Source organism: Mustela putorius, unplaced genomic scaffold (genome assembly GCF_011764305.1).
Source record: "Mustela putorius furo isolate JIRA1106 unplaced genomic scaffold, ASM1176430v1.1 tig00003834_pilon_pilon_pilon, whole genome shotgun sequence".
Classification (NCBI taxonomy): domain Eukaryota; kingdom Metazoa; phylum Chordata; class Mammalia; order Carnivora; family Mustelidae; genus Mustela; species Mustela putorius.
Genome location: NW_025421987.1, coordinates 129,604,546 through 129,628,252, shown reverse-complemented (window position 1 = coordinate 129,628,252; position 23,707 = coordinate 129,604,546). Strand labels below are relative to the sequence as shown.

Genomic DNA, 23,707 nt, shown 5'->3' with positions numbered 1-23,707 from the left:
TGTGGGTAAGTGGTGTTGGCCTTGGCCTTGGTCTCTGGGGAGGCAAGGCGAGAACTGGATTGGGTCCTATGGCTACCGGAGGCTGAAGGGGGGCAATGAAGAGTCTAATTCCAAATAGAGCTCCGGGATCTTTGGGGCCCAATCTAGTCTTTTCAAAAAGTCTTAGCCCCCAGAATAGCATTCCAGAGCTCCATCTGGTGTCTTTCTGTCCTAGGGGAGTAAAGGAAATGATTACTGGATTACACATTCCTTCGATACCTTTACCAAAATTTTTGGAGCACCGCTTGGTAGTGGGTAGCCTTTTGACTGTTATGAGGTCTTGTTTGTATGGTGGGGTCCACTAAGTGTGCCCTGTGGAGACACAGCTCCATGACGAGCAATAAAAGTTAGAGTCTCCCCCACATTGCCATGCTCTCTTTGGTGGATGGCCAGGACAGACGTAAAAGTGATGTTTGCTTATGAAGGTTTCGTCCCAGATTAGGTGGAGGAGTTTAGCTAAGTCAAAGGTTAGGGAGGGAAACCATGTCCCCCGGGGAGCAATTTTACTGGTAGAGTTTAGAACCTCTCCATTAGCCACATTGTACACTATCCATTAGGTTAAGTGGCATGTGAGCACTGGAGGTCCCGCACCATGGCAGGAATGTAAGCAGCAGGACAGAGAGAGAGAGTTTTTCATATTAATTATTGAGGAAGCAGGGGGTCAGGTTTTCTGCGCAGGGTTAGTTTTAGAGGATTGTCCTTACTGCGGTCCACTGTCCAACTGATGTCCTGGTCAGGCTCCCCAATGAGATCCGACAGGGGGTTGACTGGTTTGACGTGAGCGTGGTGGACCCAGGCGGCTATGTTGTCTACTTTGATGGCTGTGGGGGTGGCCAGGATGATCTGGTAAGGTCCTTTCCACCTGGGCTGGAGGGTCTCAGGCCAATGTCGCTTGACGAGGACCCAGTCCCCCAGACGAAGTTGGTGGGGTGCAGGCAGTGGCTCTGTCTTATACAAGTCCTTCAGTTTAGGCCAAATCCTTTTGTGGACCTGCTGCAGGGCTTAGAGGGAAAACAAGAGGGAATTATCCCGGTCTGACTCTATGAGATCAGTTTTGAGTTTGGGAATGACAGGAGGAGGCCTGCCATACATGATCTCATAGGGCGTGAGCCCCAGCTTGTATGGGGTGTTGCATACCCGATACAGAGCGTAGGGGAGTAGAGCCACCCAGTTAGCGCCAGTCTCCATGGTCAATTTAGCAAGGGTCCCTTTTAAGGTTCTATTCATTCTCTCTACCTGTCCTGAGCTCTGGGGTCTATATGCACAATGCAATTTCCAATTAACCCCAAGTATGGAAGCCAGTCCCTGACTTACCTTAGAAAGGAAGGCTGGCCCATTATCTGATCCTATTACAACAGGAAAGCCATACCTGGACAGGATGTCCTCAAGTAGTTTCTTTGTTACAACCTGTGCTGTTTCGTGCTTGGTTGGGAAAGCCTCAGTCCAACTTGAAAAGGTATCTATGAACACCAGTAAATACTTATAGCCATATTTTCCAGGCTTTACCTCTGTAAAGTCTATTTCCCAGTAGGCTCCCGGCAGGGTCCCCCTTTCTCGGGATCCGGCTGCAGCAGGATGTGGGTGAGCATTCTGGAAACGGCAGGCTGCACAGCTTGAGGTAATCTTCTCTGTCTTCCTGGTGATATCTTTGATGAGTAGTTTGGATTGCCTTATAAGATCCTGAAGTCTTTTAGAACCCAAGTGGGTCGTGCGATGAATTCGCTCCAAGACTGTCTGCCCCAAGGCCTCGGGGAGGATGATGTTATCCTTGGCATCCCGTCACCAACCATCCTGGATCTGTCATTGGGAGTTTGCACATCCAGGCGATGTCCTCTCCAGAGTACTTGGGGTGAGGTGGCAGTTCTCGGGGCCCTGGGTCAGGCAGCTGTATAGGCAACACTGGAATGGTCCTGTGGGCTATCTGGCGAGCAGTCTGGTCAGCAAGGTTGTTTCCCCAGGAAACCAGATCGTTTGGTTTCTGGTGGCCGGGGCAGTGTACTATGGCCAGTTTCTTGGGGGCTCAGATGGCCGTTAGTCGGGCCAAAATTTCGTCCCTGTTTTTAATGTGTTTCCCCTTGGCGGTGAGTAACCCCCTTTCTCTGTAAATTGCTCCATGGATGTGGGCTGTGGCAAAGGCATATCGACTGTCCATGTACACAGTCATCCGGAGGCCCTGCCCCAACTTTAGGGCCTGAGTCAGGGTGATTAACCCAACTCTTTGTGCTGAGGTGCCCGGAGGCAATGCCTCTGCCCAAATAACCTCTGTTTCAGATGTCACCGCGGCCCCTGCATACCTTTGTCCTTGGTGAACGAAGCTGCTGCCATCAGTGAACCAGACAACTTCGGCATCCATCAGGGGGTAGTCCTGCAGGTCTTCTCGTAGCCCAAAAGTCTGGGCCAATATGTCGGCGCAGTCATGGAGGGGTGCATCCAAGTCCAGGTCAGGTAACAGGGATGCAGGGTTTAGGGCCCGAGGGGAAGTGTAGGTTATTCTTAAGGGGTTCAGTAGCAGTCCTTGGTAATGGACCAAGCGAGCATTACTCATCCATCGGTCTGGAGGTTGTTTAAGGACACCTTCAATAGCATGCGGGATGGTCACATGTAATTCTTGACCCATGGACAGCTTATCGGTGTCCTTTACCATTAGGGCAGTGGCTGCTATCATCTGCAGGCAAGGGGGCCACCCGGCTGCCACGGGGTCTAATTTCTTTGAAAGGTATGCTACGGGCCTAGGCCAGGGGCCTAGACTTTGAGTCAGTACTGCCTTAGCCACCCCATTATGCTCATCCACAAACAGGTGGAACGGTTTAGGAATGTCTGGTATACCCAGAGCTGGGGCAGAGAGGAGGGCCTTTTTTATCTGCTGGAAGGCTCATTGTGCCTCCTCCATCCATTCAAAATCCTGCTGGTTTCTGGAAGCTGCGTACAGAGGCTTGGCCATCTCGGCGAAGCCCGGTATCCATAGTGGGCAGTATCCTGCTGTCCCCAGGAACTCTCTTACCTGGCGTGGTGAGGTAGGTCGGGGGATGCGGAGCACAGTGTCCTTGCAGGCATCAGTGAGCCATCTTGTCCTCCTTTGAGCAAGTACCCTAGGTACACTACTTCAGGCTTACAAATCTGGGCCTTCTTTGCTGAGGCTCGGTATCCTAAGTCACCAAGGGTTCGAAGGAGGTTTTCGGTTCCTCGGAGGCAGGCTTGTTGAGTCTCTGCAGCTATTAAAAGATCATCTACATATTGCAAGAGCGTTATATCGGGATTCTGATTTCTGTACTCACTTAGATCCTCGTGGAGGGCCTCATCAAACAGGGTGGGCGAGTTCTTGTCAACTGCCCATTTATGCCTCTCTCAGGGTCTGTCCATTCGAATGAGAAGAGTTCCTGGCTTGTGGGTGCTAAGGGTATACTGAAAAAAGCATCCTTCAGGTCGAGAATGGTATACCACTTCTTGTTTGGCCTCAGGGCACTGAGGAGCGTGTAAGGGTTGGGGACAGTGGGATGTATGTCCATAACCCATTTGTTAACTTCCCTCAAGTCTTGCACTGGCCGGTAATCCCTGCTGTTGGGCTTACATACTGGCAGCAGGGGAGTGTTCCAAGCAGAGTGACAGGGGAGTAATACCCCAGAGTCCAGGAGGCGATGGATGGGGGGGGGTGATACCCAACTTAGCCTCCGCAGATAGGGGGTATTGTTTGACCCGGACGGGGTCGGCCTCAGGTTTGAGCTCTATAAAGAGGGCCAGTCGGTGTTTTGCCAGCCCTATGCCCCCTGTTTCGGCCCAGGCTTCCGGGAACCGGCGTAGCCAGTTCTCGATATCCTGCTCTCGAGGGAGTGCAGTTTGGTGGAGCAGATGCTCATCTTCCAAACGCACTGTGAGTATTGTTAATGGCAGGTTCCATGAGTCAGTCACTGTGGGACCACCGGGCGACTCGGGTTGGAAGTAAATGTGTGCTCCCATTTTAGTGAGTAAGTCTCTTCCTAGTAAGGGGCAGGGGTTGGCAGGAATGACCAAGAAGGAATGGGTTACCTCCCCTGTACCCAAGTTAACTGTCCCTTGGGTGGTCCAGGGGTATCTTCTAGTGCCAGTGGCTCCCTGGACCCGGGAGGATCTCTCCGAAATCTTTCCATACGCTTTGGTTAACACTGAGTGTTGAGCTCCCGTGTCAACCAAGAACTGTATGGGGTTCCCCTCCACTCGGAGGGTTACCCTGGGCTTGGGGAGGGGAACCGAACCCGGTCCCCCCTAGTCCAAATCCTGTGTGGATAGGATGGGAGTGGGTCTTGGCTCCCATGGCTATGGTCTAGCTCGTGAGGGGTCTTTCCTAGGGCAGTCACGTGCCCAATGCCCTTTTTCCCACTTTTCAGGTGTGTATGCCTCAAGATGCTTATCATGATGCCAAGAAACATCTCTTCTAAGGACTCCACAAAACAGTGGCTGTTGCAAGATGGAGTCAGAGTGGTCAACCCTTCCCTGGCCCCCTTTCTTCTTCCACCTCATGTCACCACACTGGAACCTAGTTACAGTTTCAGCTTTCCCAGAAATGGAATCTTAAATCAGTCAATCAGGATTTTCCTGATCAGCATTAATTAGGTAATGTGCCTGATAAAAACCCCTACCATCCCCTATTAAAAAAGTAGCCTTGTAATAACCAACCTACCTTTTTGTCTAGTGTAACATCCTTGTTTTTGCTCCCTTCCGTCTATAAAATGTATTATCTTGTATAACTCTCTGAAGCTTCTTTCTCCCTGCTAGACTGGGTGCTGCCTGATTAATGATTCACTGAATAAAGCCAGTAAGATATTCAAAACTTGAATTTTGTTCTTTAACAGACTGGTTTTAGAATCCATGTCTGGGAGACTAAAATGTAAGTAAGTCACCAAAACTGTAAGTATGTTAAGTCTCATTTTGATGATGTGGGGCGTAGCATAAGCAACTCCCTATTGGTGTTCTTGTCTTGTCTTTAACAATCACCATTTAAATCAGACTCTCAGCCTAATTGAGAGACATAAACCAAAATTTAAGGCATTAGTGCTACTCCCAGCTACTGTTCTAGACTACTCACAGTTTTTGCTGGATCTCTGTGTGGTAATCATAGGCCACGATGCCAGGTTGACATTCTTTAAACTGGTTATTCTCTTTGTAGCCTCTCCAACATTATCATATTAGGGAGATTATCCCCTTGGTGGTTAGAGGATGCAAGCATGCATTTAAAGCTTTTGCGTGAGCAGAGTGCAAAAGGGGGACTGCGATGATCACTATAGGTAGAATGATTGCCAATGTCTGGAGTACACTTTGGAGTCATCATGGTCCTCAAGACCAAACCAATCAGGGTCAAATAAATCAGAGAAAGGTGTCACTTTCTTTCTTTCCTGCTTTTGTTTTATTTAAATTATTTATTTATTTATTCATTTATTTATATTATTAATATATAATGCATTATTAGGCCCAGGGGTACAGGTTCTGTGAATCTCCAGGTTTACACACTTCACAGCAATCACCATAGCACATACCCTCCCCAATGTCCATAACCCCACCACCCTCTCCCTACCCCACTCCTCCCAGCAACCTTCAGTTTCTTTTGTGAGATTAAGCGTCTCTTATGGTTTGTCTCCCTCCCGATCCCATCTTCTTTCATTTATTCTTTTTCTACCTCCCAAACCCCCCACATTGTATCTCCACTTCCTCATATCAGGGAGATCATATGATAGTTGTCTTTCTCCGACTGACTTATTTCACGAAGCATAGTACCCTCTAGTTCCATACGCATCACATCATCGCAAATGGCAAGATTTCATTTCTTTTGATGGCTGCATAGTATCCCGTTGTATATATATATATATATATACACCACATCTTCTTTATCCATTCATCTGTTGATGGACATCTAGGTTCTTTCCACAGTTTAGCTAGTGTGGACTTTGCTGCTATAAACATTCAGGTGCACGTGCCCCTTCAGATCACTACATTTGTACCTTTAGGGTAAATACCCAGTAGTGTGATTCCTGGCTCGTAGGGTAGCTCTATTTTCAACTTTTTGAGGAACCTCCATGCTGTTTTCCAGAGTGGCTGCGCCAACTTGCATTCCCACCAACAGTGTAGGAGGGTTCTTCCCCTTTCTCCGCATCCTCACCAGCATCTGTCATTTCCTGACCTGTTAATTTTAGGCATTCTGACTGGTGTGAGGTGGTATCTCGCTGTGGTTTTGATTGATGCTGAGTGATGTGGAGCACTTTTTCATGTGTCTGTTGGCCACCTGGATGTCTTCTTTGCAGAAATGTCTGTTCATGTCCTCTGCCCATTTCTTGATTGGAATATTTGTTCTTTGGGTGTTGAGTTTGCTAAGTTCTTAAAGATTTTGGATAGGAGCCCTTTATCTGATATGTCGTTTGCAAATATCTTCTCCCTTTCTGTCAGTTGCCTTTTGGTTTTGTTAACTGTTTCCCTTGCTGTGCAAAAGCTTTTGATCTTGATGAAGTCCCAATAGCTCATTTTTGCTCTTGCTTCCCTTGCCTTTGGCGATGTTCCTAGGACGAAGTTTTGCGGTGGCTGAGGTCAAAGAGGTTGCTGCCTGTGTTCTCTTCAAGGATTCTGATGGATTCCTGTCTCACATTGGTGTCCTTCATCCATTTTTTAGTCTATTTTTGTGAGTGGTGTAAGGAAATGGCCCAGTTTCATTTTTCTGCATGTGGCTGTCCAATTTTCCCAACACCATTTGTTGAAAGGACTGTCTTTTTCCCATCGGACATTCTTTCCTGCTTTGTCGAAGATTAGTTGACCATAGAGTTGAGAGTCTATTTCTGGGCTCTCTCTTCTGTTCCATTGATCTATGTGTCTGTTTTTGTGCCAGTACCATACTGTCTTGATGATGACAGCTTCGTAATAGAGCTTGAAGTCTGGAATCGTGATGCCACCACCTTTGGCTTTCTTTTTCAATATTCCTCTGGCTATTCGAGGTCTTTTTCTGGTTCCATATAAATTTTAGGATGATTTGTTCCATTTCTTTGAAAAAAATGGTTGGTATTTTGATAGGGATTGCATTAAATGTGTAGATTGCTTTAGGTAGCATAGACATTTTCACAATATTTGTTCTTCCAGTCCAGGAGCATGGAACAATTTCCCATTTCTTTGTGTCTTCCTCAATTTCTTTCATGAGTACTTTATAGTTTTCTGAGTATAGATTCTTTGCCTCTTTGGTTAGGTTTATTCCTAGGTATCTTGTGGTTTTGGGTGCAATTGTAAATGGAATTGACGGAGTATCTATTTTAATTGGCATGTAGAAGCCTCCAAACAGCTTCAAGATGCAAAAATACCTTCACTACAAAAGACTAATGAAAAGTTAAAGGTACAAGATGTACCTAAAATCAAAAACTATAAAACTGAGGTGCCTTGCACCTGAGCACTCACAATCTATCTGAATAGATTAGTGCTATTCCACTTTGAAGAGACTACTAAACACTGTCTTTTAAAATAAGATCACCTTTTCAGGTATCTCCCCTCCTTGGCCAAAGACTGAACTAAAGGTCATAATGAATTTCCTAAACACAGGCAGGATCTCCAAAACTTTTCTGAAGAATTTAGAGTCCTCATTAGGGTCTATGATCCTGGGCCCAGCTTGTGCACATACTGAAGCCCAAAAATGGAGGCAAGAAGCAGAACGTCATTACCTCAAAAATGATACTCAAAGTTCTCAATCTACAATGTAATTATGGACCAGAAAAAGCTTGCAAAATAGAAGCAGATAATTTAAAAGCTATTCTTAGAATCTTCCCTGTCTACATTGAATGTTCTATTACTCAAACCTGCAAGCAAAAGAAAGCTGAATATGTGGCAGACTTTGAAGCTGGCCTGAAGCTTCCTATAGCATTCTGGTTTCTGTGTAATAGATGATGCTACCCAACCTGCTCTACCTGCCTTTTTCTGGTAAATGGATTACTTCCTGAGATTAGTGGATTGGTTACAAGGCAGAAAATAGGATGGGAAGTCACAGGTCTGACTGAACTTGTGACCATAGCTGAGCACTTTGAAAGGATCTTGGAAGAAGCTGTAAACAAAAGTCTGCCAAGTTAGTGCCCTTACAGTTATAATAGCTTTAAGGCCAGAAACCTAACCCAGTTCCTGGGCCACACTCATTGTCTTCTTTTAGGGTCCCTTAATCAAAACACCCAGACATTGGTGTCTCATTCATGATCAATTGGGACACGGGAAAAAAATCGTCCCCAAAGTTTATGTGAAAATCCTTCAAAACCAACTCAAATGCTCCCATATCTGTTCTCAAAGAAGGGCACCTATATGGACCTCACCCAAGGGTGACAGGACTGAGGGATTATCAGAATCTGGGGGATTCTAAGGGATTCTCTTAGGGATTCTCCAATAAACTTCTGCTAGTTATTTTCATAAACAGCCAAGGGGAAACTAAAATAAAAATCAACAGAAAACCTTGCCAAATTCTGGTAGATATGAGAGCTACATTCTACTTGAAGCCCTAACTTTCATAGGGCAAGAAATCCTTCTGAGGAAAAGAAATCTCCATAGTGGGGTGTCTAATTAAATTTAGGTAGAGTTTTTTTTTCTTTTTTGAGATTTTTAAAATTTTTTATTTAAACTCAATTAATTAACATGCTGTGTAGCATTAATTTCAGAGGTAGAGTTCAATGATTCATCAGTTGCAAGTAACACCCAGTGCTCATTCATCAAGTCCCTCCCCAATGCCCATCACCCAGTTACCATCCACCCACCCACCTCCCCTTCAGCAACCCTCAATTTGTTTCCTATAGTTAAGAGTCTTTTATGGTTTGTCTCCTTCTCTGATTTTTTAAAAAGATTTATTTATTTATTTGACAGACAGAAACCACAAAGAGGCAGAGAGGCAGGCAGAGAGAGAGGAGGAAGCAGGCTCCCCACTGAGCAGAGAGCCCAATGCAGGGCTCGATCCCAGGACCCTGGGATCATGACCCAAGCCAAAGGCAGAGGCTTTATTTAACCCACTGAACCACCCAGGCGCCCCTCTCTGATTTTTTCTTATTTTATTTTTTCCTCCTTTCCCCTATGATCTTCTGTTTTGTTTCTTAAATTCTGCATATGAGTGAAATCATATGGTATTTGTCTTTCTGTGATTGACTTATTTTGCTTAGCATAATATCTTCTAGTTCCAACCACGTCATCGCAAATCATAAGATTTCTTTTTTCTATTTTTTATTTTTTTAATTTTTTAAAAGATTTTATTTATTTATTTGATAGAGATAGATCGCAAGTAGGCACAGAGGCAGACAGAGAAAGATGGGGAAACATGCTCCCCGCTGATCAGAGAGCCTGATGTGGGGCTCAATCCCAGGACTCTGAGATCATGACCTGAGTCAAAGGCAGAGGCCTAACCCACCCAAAATTTTTGATGGCTGAGTAGTATTCCATTGTAGATATATACACACCTCCTTTATCAATTCATCTGTTGATGGGCATCTGGACTCTTTCCATACTTTGACTATGTGGAGGACACTACTGCTACAAATATTGAGGTGTAGATGCCCCTTCAGGACCACTGTGTTTTTATCCTTTGCTTTTTTTTTTTCTGTATCAAATTCATCCCTTTTTTTATTGTTATGTTAGTCACCATACATCATTAGTTTTTGATGTAGTGTTCCATGATTCAGTGTAACAATCAGTGTTCCATACAATCTGTGCCCTCCTTAATATCCATCACCAAGCTCACCCACCTCCTTTCTAAAACTCTCAGTTTACTTCCTGGAGTCCATAGTCTCTCATGGTTAATCTCCCACTCTGATATCTCCCCCATCATTTTTCCCTTCTTCTAATGTCCTACATTCTATTCCTTATGTTCCACAAATAAATGAAACCATATGATGATTGACTTTCTATATTTGACTTATTTGACTTAGCATAACCTCCTCCAGTCCCATCCATGTTGATGCAAAGTGTGGGTATTCATCCTTTCTGATGGCTGAGTAATATTCCATTGTGTATACGAACCATATCTTCTTTTTAAAAAATTTTTTTTTAAAGGTTTTATTTATTTATTTGACAGAGAGATCACAAGTAGGCAGAGAGGCAGGCAGAGAGAGAGAGAGGGAAGCAGGCTCCCTGCTTAGCAGAGAGCCCAATGCAGGACTTGATCCCAGGACCCTGGGATCATGATCTGAGCTGATGGCAGAAGCTTTAACCCACTGAGCTGCCCAGGTGCCCCATGAACCATATCTTCTTTACCCATTCATCTGTTGAAGGGCATCTTGGCTCTTTCCACAGTTTGGCTATTGTGGACATTCCTGCTATGAACATTGGGGTGCATATGACCCTTCTTTTCACTACATTTGTATCTTTGGGGTAAAGACCCAGTAGTGCAATTGCTCGGTCATAGGGTAGCTCTATTTTTAACTTTTTGCAGACCCTCCACACTATTCTCTAAAATGACTACACCAATTTACATTCCCAGTGCAACAGTGTAACATTCAACAGTATAAAACGATTCCTCTTGCAACCCACGGAATGGGAGAAGATACTCGCAAATGAGAGTACAGACAAAAGGCTGATATCTAAGATCTATAAATAACTCCTCAAACTCAACACACACAAAACAGATAATCATGTCAAAAAAATGGGCAGAAGATATGAACAGACACTTCTCCAATGAAGACATACAAATGGCTAACAGACACGTGAAGAAATGTTCATCATCACTAGCCATCAGGGAGATTCAAATCAAAACCACACTGAGATATCAGTTGGAGAGGATGTGGAGAAAGGGGAACCCTCTTACACTGTTGGTAGGAATGCAAGTTGGTGCAGCCACTTTGGAAAACAGTGTGAAGATTCCTTAAGAAATTAAAAATAGAGTGTAATTGCACTACTGGGTATTTACCCCAAATATGCAGATATAGTGAAAAGAAGGGCCATCTGTACCCCAATGTTCATAGCAGCAATGACCACAGTTGCCAAACTCTGGAAAGAACCAAGATACCCTTCAACAGATGAATGGATAAGGAAGATGTGGTCCACATATGCTATCATCAGAAAAAATATATATATTTTATATATATATAAATAATATATATATTTTATACATATATTGAAGAAGATATTTGCAAATGGGCTAGTATTTTATATATATAATATATAAATGGATAAGGAAGATGTGGTCTATATATGCTATCATCAGAAAAAATATATATATATATTTATATATATGCTATATATATATGCTATATATATATGATGATAGCATATATATATATATGAGATGAGATATATATATATATATATGAGATGAGATAGCATATATCAGAGATATATATATATCTCTGATATATATATATATATGAGATGAGATAGCATATATCAGATAGCATATATCAGCATATATCAGATAGCATATATCTGATGATAACATATATATATATGCTATCTGATTATATATATATATGTGCCATATATACTCCATCAGAAAGGATGAATACACAACTTTTGTATCAACATGGATGGGACTGGAAGAGATTATGCTGAGTGAAATAAGTCAAGCAGAGAGAGTCAATTATCATATGGTTTCACTTATTTGTGGAGCATAAGAAATAATAGGGAGGACATAGGGAGATGGAGAGAAGGGAGTTGGGGTAAATTGGAGGGGGAGATGAACCATGAGAGACTATGGACTCTGACAAACAATCTGAGGGTTTTGAAGGGACAGGGGGTGGGAGGTTGGGGGAGCCTGGCAGTGGGTGTTATGGAGGGCATGTGTTGCATAGAACACTGGGTGTGGTACATAAACAATGAATTCTGGTAAACTGAAAAGAAATTTTTAAAAATATATGAATAAATTTAAAAAAATTTTAAAAAGGGGGGGTTCCTCTTTTTCCACAACTTCTCCAACATTTGTTGTTTCTTGCCTTGTCAATTTTTTCCATTCTAACAGGTATAAGTTCGTGTCTCAATGTGGTTTTTTTTTTTTTTTTTTAAATTTTTTATTTTTTATAAACATATATTTTTATCCCCAGGGGTACAGGTCTGTGAATCACCAGGTTTACACACTTCACAGCACTCACCAAAGCACATACCCTCCCCAATGTCCATAATCCCACCCCCTTCACCCAAACCCCCTCCCCCCGGCAACCCTCAGTTTGTTTTGTGAGATTAAGAGTCACTTATGGTTTGTCTCCCTCAAATGTAGTGATCCAAAGGGACACATGCACCCGAATGTTTATAGCAGCAATGTCCACAATAGCCAAACTATGGAAAGAACCTAGATGTCCATCAACAGATGAATGGATCAAGAAGAAGAATCAATGTGGTTTTGATTTGAATTTCCCTGATGGCTAATGAAGATAAATATTTTTTCATGTGTCTGTTAGCCATTCGTATGTCTTCTTTGGGAGGATAAATAACTAGTAGTGCAGTTGCTGGGCCATAGGGTCACTCTATTTTTAACTGCTTCAGGATCCTCCATACTGTTTTCCAGAGTGGGTATACTAGTTTGCAACCCCATTAGCAGTGTGAGAGGGTTCCCCTTTATCCACACCCTTGCCAACATCTGTTGTTTCCTGCGTTGTTAATTTAAGCCATTCTGACTAGTGTGGGATGGCATCTCATTGTGGTTTTGATTTGTATTTCCTTGATGCCAGGTGATGTTGAACACATTTCCATGTGCCTGTTGGCCATTTGTATGTCTTCTTTGGAGAAGTGTCTGCTCATATCTTCTGTCTATGTCTGGACTAGATTATTTGTTTTTTGGGTGTTGAGTCTGACAAGTTCTTTATGGACTTTGGATACTAGCCCTTTTTCTGGACTTTGGATACTAGCCCATTTGCAAATATCTTCTTCAGAGATAGCTTTATCTCAACTAGTATAATAACTGGTACCTTCACTTTCACTGAAATCATTTGTTTTTGCTATGTGGTACAGCTCCCAACAATCTATAAGGTAGAGATCTCCTTTGCCCCTAATACAGACATTACCTGCCAACTAAACCTGAGGCTTTAGTATTCCTTACAATCTCTCCTTGATAAGGAGGAGAATTTCCAGCAAAGGATCCCTAATTTAATCAAGATACCCAAATATCTGTGAACTACCTCTAATGCTGACATTGAGAGAATAAAAAATCCAGAATGTGTAAAAATTCAGATAGACATAAACATAAACATATTCATATCTGTTAAAATCTGAAGCCACACAGACACCTTCACTAATAGTGGAAGACCTAATTGCCCATGGGCTAATCATTCCCTGTGCCAATCCCTGTAACATACCAATCTTGCCAGTCCATAAACCTTGTGGGTAGAGGTGAATATTTGTTGAAGACTTGAGAGCTATTAACCCAACAGTTATTCCCAGGGAGCCTAACTGGCTCAATTGGTAGAGCATACAACTCTTGATCTTATGGCCATGAGTTTAAGCCACATGTCGAGTGTAGAGCTTATTTAGAAAAAAAAAAAATTTTTTTTTCTAGTTCCCATTTCACAAACCTTAACACCCTTTTGCCACAAGTTCTTCCAGACTTAAAATGATTCACCAATGTAAACCTATGTTCTATCCTCTTCAGCATTTCTGTAGACCTCAACAGCCAATACTTGTTTGTCTTTATTGAGAATAATCAGCAATATACCTGAGCGGTCATGCCTCAAGTATTCACTGAGGCCCCTTCTTATTTCTCTCAAGGGCTCCACCAAGATTTAAATCTCTTCCAGTTCCCTAGGAAATCAACTTTTCTGTGGTATGTAGACCACCTCCTGCTATGCTCAATTACCAAAGAAACATCCATACAAGATTACATTTATCTGCTGCAAACAGTTAGCTGAGATAGGACATGACATCTCTAAAGAGAAATTACAACTATTTTTGGACAGATTGTTTACCTGAGTCATAATTTAAGTGCTGTAGAAATTCAATTATCTCCAAAAATGATTTTTAAGATTATTCATGAATTCTCTAGGCCCACCATTAGCAATAGCCTTGTGGATCTCTACCCCTGGCTAAACATTATAAACTCTGGATTCCTGACTTTTCTCTGTCAACTTCCACACTGTATGAACATCTTGAATATGCAGTTCCCCTGGATATCAGCCCTTTGTCTGTAGTGTCAGTTGCGAATATCTTCTCTCCTTCTGTGGGTTACCTCTTTGTTTTGTTGACTGTTTCCTTAACTGTGCAGAAGCTTTGATCTTGATGAAGTCCAAAAGTTCATTTTTGCTTTTGTTTCCTTTGCCTTTGGACATGTCTTGAAAGAAGTTTCTGTGGCTGATGTCAAAGATGTTACTGCCTATGTTCTTCTCCAGGATTTTGATGGATTCTTGCCTCATGTTGAGGCCTTTCACCCATTTTTAGTTTATCTTTGTGTATGGGGTAAAAGAATGGTCAAGTTTCATTCTTCTGTAGATAGATGTCCAATTTTCCCAGCACCATTTATTGAAGAGACTGTCTTTTTTCCACTGGATATTTTTTCCTGCTTTGTCAAAGGTTATTTGTCAAAGATTATTATTATTTGACAAAGAGTTATAGGTCCATATCTGTCTCTCTACTCTGTTCCACTGGTCTATGTGTCTGTTTTTATGCCAGTACCATGCTGTCTTGATGATCAAAGCTTTGTAAAAAGGTTTGAACTCAGGCAACGTGATGCCACCAGTTTTGTTTTTTCTTTTTCAACATTTTCTTAGCAATTTGGGGTCTCTTCTGGTACCATACAAATTTAGGATTGTTTGTTCCAGAACTTTGAAAAATGCCAGTGGCACTGGGTGTGATGCATAAACAATGAATCTTGGAACACTGAAAAAATGAAATAAAGTTTAAACATCCAAAATAATAAATAAACAAATAAATAAGTAATAAGTAATTAAATAAATAAATGAAAATGCAGTGCCCAGAACCCCATCCTTGGGAAGATAAACACGAGCAAGCCATTATAAGATTTAAAAATAAACACTACGAGAACTGCCTCTCCTAAAGCTACCTAAGTCTTCAAAGTCTTTCACCTTACTGTGCAGGAGAGAGAAATCAAGGCGTGGGAATGCTCATACAAGAGGATGCTGATAAGAATAGATCTATTACCCAATTCAAATTGGCAATGAAGAAGTCAAACTCTCTCTCTTCGCAGATGACATGATTCTTTATATGGAAAACCCAAAAGACTCCACCCCCAAACTACTAGAACTCATACAGCAATTCAGCAACGTGGCAGGATACAAAGTCAATGTACAGAAATCAGTGGCTTTCTTATACACTAATAATGAAAATACAGAAAGGGAAATTAGAGAATCGATTCCATTTACTACAGCACCAAGAACCATAAGATACCTGGGAATCAACCTAACCAAAGCAGTAAAGGAGCTGTACTCGAGGAACAACAGAACACTCACGAAAGAAATTGAAGAAAACACAAAAAGATGGAAGACCATTCCATGCTCTTGGATCAAAAGAATAAACATTGTTAAAATGTCTATATTGCATAGAGCAATCTATACTTTTAATGCCATTCCGATCAAAATTCCACTGGTATGTTTCAAAGAGCTGGAGCAAATAATCCTAAAATTTGTATGGAATCAGAAAAGACCCTGAATCACTAAGGAAATGTTGAAAAACAGAAACAAAACTGGGGCATCACATTACCTGATTTCAAGCTTTACTACAAAGCTGTGGTCACCAAGACACCATGGTACTGTCATAAAAACAGACACATAGACCAGTGGAACAAAGTAGAGAGCCCACATATGGACCCTCAACTCTATGGTCATTAATCTTCGACAAAACAGGAAAAAACATACAGTGGAAAAAAGACAGTCTCTTCAAGAAGTGGTGCTGGGAAAACTGGACAGCTATATGCAGAAGAATGAAACTCGACCATTCTCTTACACCGTACACAAAGATAAACTCAAAATGGATAAAAGACCTCAACCTGAGACAGGAATCCATCAGAATCCTAGAGGACAACATAGGCAGTAATCTCTTCGATATCAGCCACAGCAACTTCTTTCAAGATATGTCTCCAAAGGCAAAGGAAACAAAAGCGAAAATAAACTTTTGGGACTTCATTAAAATCAAAAGCTTCTGCACAGCAAAGGAAACAGTCAAGAAAACAAAGAGACAACCACGGAATGGGAGAAGATATTTGCAAATGACAGTACAGACAAAAGATTGATATCCAGAATCTATAATGAACACCTCAAACTCAACACACACAAAACAGACAATCATATAAAAAAATGGGCAGAAGATATGAACAGACACTTCTCCAATGAAGACATACAAATGGCTATCAGACACATGAAAAAATGTTTATCATCAGGAGCCATCAGGGAGATTCAAATTAAAACCACATTGAGATATCAACTTATACCAGTTAGAATGGCCAAAATTAGCAAGACAAGAAACAACATGTGTTGGAGGGGATGTGGAGAAAGCGGAACCCTCTTCCTCTTTTGGTGGGAATGCAAGTTGGTGCAGCCTCTTTGGAGAACAGTGTGGAGATTCCTCAAGAAATTAAAAATAGAACTTCCCTATGACCCTGCCATTGCACTCCTGGGTATTTACCCCAAAGATACAGATGTAGTGAAAAGAAGGGCCATCTGTACCCCAAGTTTATAGCAGCAATGTCCACAGTCGCCAAACTGTGGAAAGAACCAAGATGCCCTTCAACAGACGAATGGATAAGGAAGATGTGGTCCATATACACTATGGAGTATTATGCCTCCATCAGAAAGGATGAATACCCAACTTTTGTAGCAACATGGACGGGACTGGAAGAGATTATGCTGAGTGAAATAAGTCAAGCAGAGAGAGTCAATTATCATATGGTTTCACTTATTTGTGGAGCATAACAAAAAGCATGGAGGACATGGGGAGTTAGAGAGAAGGGGGTTGGGGTAAATTGGAAGGGGAGGTGAATCATGAGAGACTATGGACTCTGAAAAACAATCTGAGGGGTTTGAAGGGGCGGGGGGGGTGGGAGCATCCAAAGAACAAATAATCCAATCAAGAAATGGGCAGAGGACATGAACAGACATTTCTGCAAAGAAGACATCCAGGTGGCCAACAGACACATGAAAAAGTGCTCCACATCACTCAGCATCAATCAAAACCACAGCGAGATACCACCTCACACCAGTCAGAATGCCTAAAATTAACAGGTCAGGAAATGACAGATGCTGGTGAGGATGCGGAGAAAGGGGAAGAACCCTCCTACACTGTTGGTGGGAATGCAAGTTGGCGCAGCCACTCTGGAAAACAGCATGGAGGTTCCTCAAAAAGTTGAAAATAGAGCTACCCTACGAGCCAGGAATCACACTACTGGGTATTTACCCTAAAGGTACAAATGTAGTGATCTGAAGGGGCACGTGCACCTGAATGTTTATAGCAGCAAAGTCCACACTAGCTAAACTGTGGAAAGAACCTAGATGTCCATCAACAGATGAATGGATAAAGAAGATGTGGTGTATATATATATATACAACGGGATACTATGCAGCCATCAAAAGAAATGAAATCTTGCCATTTGCGATGATGTGATGCGTATGGAACTAGAGGGTACTATGCTTCGTGAAATAAGTCAGTCGGAGAAAGACAACTATCATATGATCTCCCTGATATGAGGAAGTGGAGATACAATGTGGGGGGTTTGGGAGGTAGAAAAAGAATAAATGAAAGAAGATGGGATCGGGAGGGAGACAAACCATAAGAGACGCTTAATCTCACAAAAGAAACTGAAGGTTGCTGGGAGGAGTGGGGTAGGGAGAGGGTGGTGGGGTTATGGACATTGGGGAGGGTATGTGCTATGGTGATTGCTGTGAAGTGTGTAAACCTGGAGATTCACAGAACCTGTACCCCTGGGCCTAATAATGCATTATATATTAATAATATAAATAAATGAATAAATAAATAAATAATAATTTAAATAAAACAAAAGCAGGAAAGAAAGAAAGTGACACCTTTCTCTGATTTATTTGACCCTGATTGGTTTGGTCTTGAGGACCATGATGACTCCAAAGTGTACTCCAGACATTGGCAATCATTCTACCTATAGTGATCATCGCAGTCCCCCTTTTGCACTCTGCTCACGCAAAAGCTTTAAATGCATGCTTGCATCCTCTAACCACCAAGGGGATAATCTCCCTAATATGATAATGTTGGAGAGGCTACAAAGAGAATAACCAGTTTAAAGAATGTCAACCTGGCATCGTGGCCTATGATTACCACACAGAGATCCAGCAAAAACTGTGAGTAGTCTAGAACAGTAGCTGGGAGTAGCACTAATGCCTTAAATTTTGGTTTATGTCTCTCAATTAGGCTGAGAGTCTGATTTAAATGGTGATTGTTAAAGACAAGACAAGAACACCAATAGGGAGTTGCTTATGCTACGCCCCACATCATCAAAATGAGACTTAACATACTTACAGTTTTGGTGACTTACTTACATTTTAGTCTCCCAGACATGGATTCTAAAACCAGTCTGTTAAAGAACAAAATTCAAGTTTTGAATATCTTACTGGCTTTATTCAGTGAATCATTAATCAGGCAGCACCCAGTCTAGCAGGGAGAAAGAAGCTTCAGAGAGTTATACAAGATAATACATTTTATAGACGGAAGGGAGCAAAAAACAAGGATGTTACACTAGACAAAAAGGTAGGTTGGTTATTACAAGGCTACTTTTTTAATAGGGGATGGTAGGGGTTTTTATCAGGCACATTACCTAATTAATGCTGATCAGGAAAATCCTGATTGACTGATTTAAGATTCCATTTCTGGGAAAGCTGAAACTGTAACTAGGTTCCAGTGTGGTGACATGAGGTGGAAGAAGAAAGGGGGCCAGGGAAGGGTTGACCACTCTGACTCCATCTTGCAACAGCCACTGTTTTGTGGAGTCCTTAGAAGAGATGTTTCTTGGCATCATGATAAGCATCTTGAGGCATACACACCTGAAAAGTGGGAAAAAGGGCATTGGGCACGTGACTGCCCTAGGAAAGACCCCTCACGAGCTAGACCATAGCCATGGGAGCCAAGACCCACTCCCATCCTATCCACACAGGATTTGGACTAGGGGGGACCGGGTTCGGTTCCCCTCCCCAAGCCCAGGGTAACCCTCCGAGTGGAGGGGAACCCCATACAGTTCTTGGTTGACACGGGAGCTCAACACTCAGTGTTAACCAAAGCGTATGGAAAGATTTCGGAGAGATCCTCCCGGGTCCAGGGAGCCACTGGCACTAGAAGATACCCCTGGACCACCCAAGGGACAGTTAACTTGGGTACAGGGGAGGTAACCCATTCCTTCTTGGTCATTCCTGCCAACCCCTGCCCCTTACTAGGAAGAGACTTACTCACTAAAATGGGAGCACACATTTATTTCCAACCCGAGTCGCCCGGTGGTCCCACAGTGACTGACTCATGGAACCTGCCATTAACAATACTCACAGTGCGTTTGGAAGATGAGCATCTGCTCCACCAAACTGCACTCCCTCGAGAGCAGGATATCGAGAACTGGCTACGCCGGTTCCCGGAAGCCTGGGCCGAAACAGGGGGCATAGGGCTGGCAAAACACCGACTGGCCCTCTTTATAGAGCTCAAACCTGAGGCCGACCCCGCCCGGGTCAAACAATACCCCCTATCTGCGGAGGCTAAGTTGGGTATCACCCCCCCCATCCATCGCCTCCTGGACTCTGGGGTATTACTCCCCTGTCACTCTGCTTGGAACACTCCCCTGCTGCCAGTATGTAAGCCCAACAGCAGGGATTACCGGCCAGTGCAAGACTTGAGGGAAGTTAACAAATGGGTTATGGACATACATCCCACTGTCCCCAACCCTTACACGCTCCTCAGTGCCCTGAGGCCAAACAAGAAGTGGTATACCATTCTCGACCTGAAGGATGCTTTTTTCAGTATACCCTTAGCACCCACAAGCCAGGAACTCTTCTCATTCGAATGGACAGACCCTGAGAGAGGCATAAATGGGCAGTTGACAAGAACTCGCCCACCCTGTTTGATGAGGCCCTCCACGAGGATCTAAGTGAGTACAGAAATCAGAATCCCGATATAACGCTCTTGCAATATGTAGATGATCTTTTAATAGCTGCAGAGACTCAACAAGCCTGCCTCCGAGGAACCGAAAACCTCCTTCGAACCCTTGGTGACTTAGGATACCGAGCCTCAGCAAAGAAGGCCCAGATTTGTAAGCCTGAAGTAGTGTACCTAGGGTACTTGCTCAAAGGAGGACAAGATGGCTCACTGATGCCTGCAAGGACACTGTGCTCCGCATCCCCCGACCTACCTCACCACGCCAGGTAAGAGAGTTCCTGGGGACAGCAGGATACTGCCCACTATGGATACCGGGCTTCGCCGAGATGGCCAAGCCTCTGTACGCAGCTTCCAGAAACCAGCAGGATTTTGAATGGATGGAGGAGGCACAATGAGCCTTCCAGCAGATAAAAAAGGCCCTCCTCTCTGCCCCAGCTCTGGGTATACCAGACATTCCTAAACCGTTCCACCTGTTTGTGGATGAGCATAATGGGGTGGCTAAGGCAGTACTGACTCAAAGTCTAGGCCCCTGGCCTAGGCCCGTAGCATACCTTTCAAAGAAATTAGACCCCGTGGCAGCCGGGTGGCCCCCTTGCCTGCAGATGATAGCAGCCACTGCCCTAATGGTAAAGGACACCGATAAGCTGTCCATGGGTCAAGAATTACATGTGACCATCCCGCATGCTATTGAAGGTGTCCTTAAACAACCTCCAGACCGATGGATGAGTAATGCTCGCTTGGTCCATTACCAAGGACTGCTACTGAACCCCTTAAGAATAACCTACACTTCCCCTCGGGCCCTAAACCCTGCATCCCTGTTACCTGACCTGGACTTGGATGCACCCCTCCATGACTGCGCCGACATATTGGCCCAGACTTTTGGGCTACGAGAAGACCTGCAGGACTACCCCCTGATGGATGCCGAAGTTGTCTGGTTCACTGATGGCAGCAGCTTCGTTCACCAAGGACAAAGGTATGCAGGGGCCGCGGTGACATCTGAAACAGAGGTTATTTGGGCAGAGGCATTGCCTCCGGGCACCTCAGCACAAAGAGTTGGGTTAATCACCCTGACTCAGGCCCTAAAGTTGGGGCAGGGCCTCCGGATGACTGTGTACATGGACAGTCGATATGCCTTTGCCACAGCCCACATCCATGGAGCAATTTACAGAGAAAGGGGGTTACTCACCGCCAAGGGGAAACACATTAAAAACAGGGACGAAATTTTGGCCCGACTAACGGCCATCTGAGCCCCCAAGAAACTGGCCATAGTACACTGCCCCGGCCACCAGAAACCAAACGATCTGGTTTCCTGGGGAAACAACCTTGCTGACCAGACTGCTCGCCAGATAGCCCACAGGACCATTCCAGTGTTGCCTATACAGCTGCCTGACCCAGGGCCCCGAGAACTGCCACCTCACCCCAAGTACTCTGGAGAGGACATCGCCTGGATGTGCAAACTCCCAATGACAGATCCAGGATGGTTGGTGACGGGATGCCAAGGATAACATCATCCTCCCCGAGGCCTTGGGGCAGACAGTCTTGGAGCGAATTCATCGCACGACCCACTTGGGTTCTAAAAGACTTCAGGATCTTATAAGGCAATCCAAACTACTCATCAAAGATATCACCAGGAAGACAGAGAAGATTACCTCAAGCTGTGCAGCCTGCCGTTTCCAGAATGCTCACCCACATCCTGCTGCAGCCGGATCCCGAGAAAGGGGGACCCTGCCGGGAGCCTACTGGGAAATAGACTTTACAGAGGTAAAGCCTGGAAAATATGGCTATAAGTATTTACTGGTGTTCATAGATACCTTTTCAAGTTGGACTGAGGCTTTCCCAACCAAGCACGAAACAGCACAGGTTGTAACAAAGAAACTACTTGAGGACATCCTGTCCAGGTATGGCTTTCCTGTTGTAATAGGATCAGATAATGGGCCAGCCTTCCTTTCTAAGGTAAGTCAGGGACTGGCTTCCATACTTGGGGTTAATTGGAAATTGCATTGTGCATATAGACCCCAGAGCTCAGGACAGGTAGAGAGAATGAATAGAACCTTAAAAGGGACCCTTGCTAAATTGACCATGGAGACTGGCGCTAACTGGGTGGCTCTACTCCCCTACGCTCTGTATCGGGTATGCAACACCCCATACAAGCTGGGGCTCACGCCCTATGAGATCATGTATGGCAGGCCTCCTCCTGTCATTCCCAAACTCAAAACTGATCTCATAGAGTCAGACCGGGATAATTCCCTCTTGTTTTCCCTCTAAGCCCTGCAGCAGGTCCACAAAAGGATTTGGCCTAAACTGAAGGACTTGTATAAGACAGAGCCACTGCCTGCACCCCACCAACTTCGTCTGGGGGACTGGGTCCTCGTCAAGCGACATTGGCCTGAGACCCTCCAGCCCAGGTGGAAAGGACCTTACCAGATCATCCTGGCCACCCCCACAGCCATCAAAGTAGACAACATAGCCGCCTGGGTCCACCACGCTCACGTCAAACCAGTCAACCCCCTGTCGGATCTCATTGGGGAGCCTGACCAGGACATCAGTTGGACAGTGGACCGCAGTAAGGACAATCCTCTAAAACTAACCCTGCGCAGAAAACCTGACCCCCTGCTTCCTCAATAATTAATATGAAACTCTCTCTCTCTGTCCTGCTGCTTACATTCCTGCCATGGTGCGGGACCTCCAGTGCTCACATGCCACTTAACCTAATGGATAGTGTACAATGTGGCTAATGGAGAGGTTCTAAACTCTACCAGTAAAATTGCTCCCCGGGGGACATGGTTTCCCTCCCTAACCTTTGACTTAGCTAAACTCCTCCACCTAATCTGGGACGAAACCTTCATAAGCAAACATCACTTTTACGTCTGTCCTGGCCATCCACCAAAGAGAGCATGGCAATGTGGGGGAGACTCTAACTTTTATTGCTCGTCATGGAGCTGTGTCTCCACAGGGCACACTTAGTGGACCCCACCATACAAACAAGACCTCATAACAGTCAAAAGGCTACCCACTACCAAGCGGTGCTCCAAAAATTTTGGTAAAGGTATCGAAGGAATGTGTAATCCAGTAATCATTTCCTTTACTCCCCTAGGACAGAAAGACACCAGATGGAGCTCTGGAATGCTATTCTGGGGGCTAAGACTTTTTGAAAAGACTAGATTGGGCCCCAAAGATCCCGGAGCTCTATTTGGAATTAGACTCTTCATTGCCCCCCTTCAGCCTCCGGTAGCCATAGGACCCAATCCAGTTCTCGCCTTGCCTCCCCAGAGACCAAGGCCAAGGCCAACACCACTTACCCACACACATGGCCCAACCAACCCTCCCAAGCCCCGAAAAGCTGCCTGTAGTAGTAACGGGCCCTAGGCCAAAAGACACCCCCACCCGCCTAACCCAACTAGTTCAGTATGCCTTTCAAGTCCTAAACTATACTAATCCTAGTGCCACAGAGTCCTGCTGGTTGTGTTATGAAACATAACCCCCCTTTTATGAGGGCTTGGCCACTTCTGGAAGTTATAATAGCTCCAGTTCACCTTCTGTGTGTCGTTGGTCTAACTCCAACCATCGCCTAACTATAACGGCCATAAGCGGACAAGGGACTTGTATAGGACAGGTCCCACCAGAACATTCCCACATCTGCAACCAGACTATAGCCATAAATGACACAGAAAAATAT

At 44.1% G+C, this 23,707-nt stretch overlaps 2 protein-coding genes across 2 annotated transcripts; one reads left to right on the top strand and one right to left on the bottom strand.

Moving 5' to 3' along the window:
* Positions 1 to 681: 681 nt before the first annotated feature.
* Positions 682 to 13,651, bottom strand: LOC123394339. The gene is given in 6 exon segments (XM_045088149.1): positions 682 to 1,816; positions 1,818 to 3,108; positions 3,111 to 3,362; positions 3,365 to 3,686; positions 3,688 to 4,278; positions 13,640 to 13,651. Coding segments are annotated over 6 exon segments (3,603 nt in total).
* Positions 13,650 to 22,804, top strand: LOC106006544. The gene is given in 5 exon segments (XM_045088148.1): positions 13,650 to 13,658; positions 19,091 to 19,973; positions 19,976 to 20,227; positions 20,230 to 21,451; positions 21,558 to 22,804. Coding segments are annotated over 5 exon segments (3,465 nt in total). The 3' UTR covers positions 22,657 to 22,804.
* Positions 22,805 to 23,707: the final 903 nt, after the last annotated feature.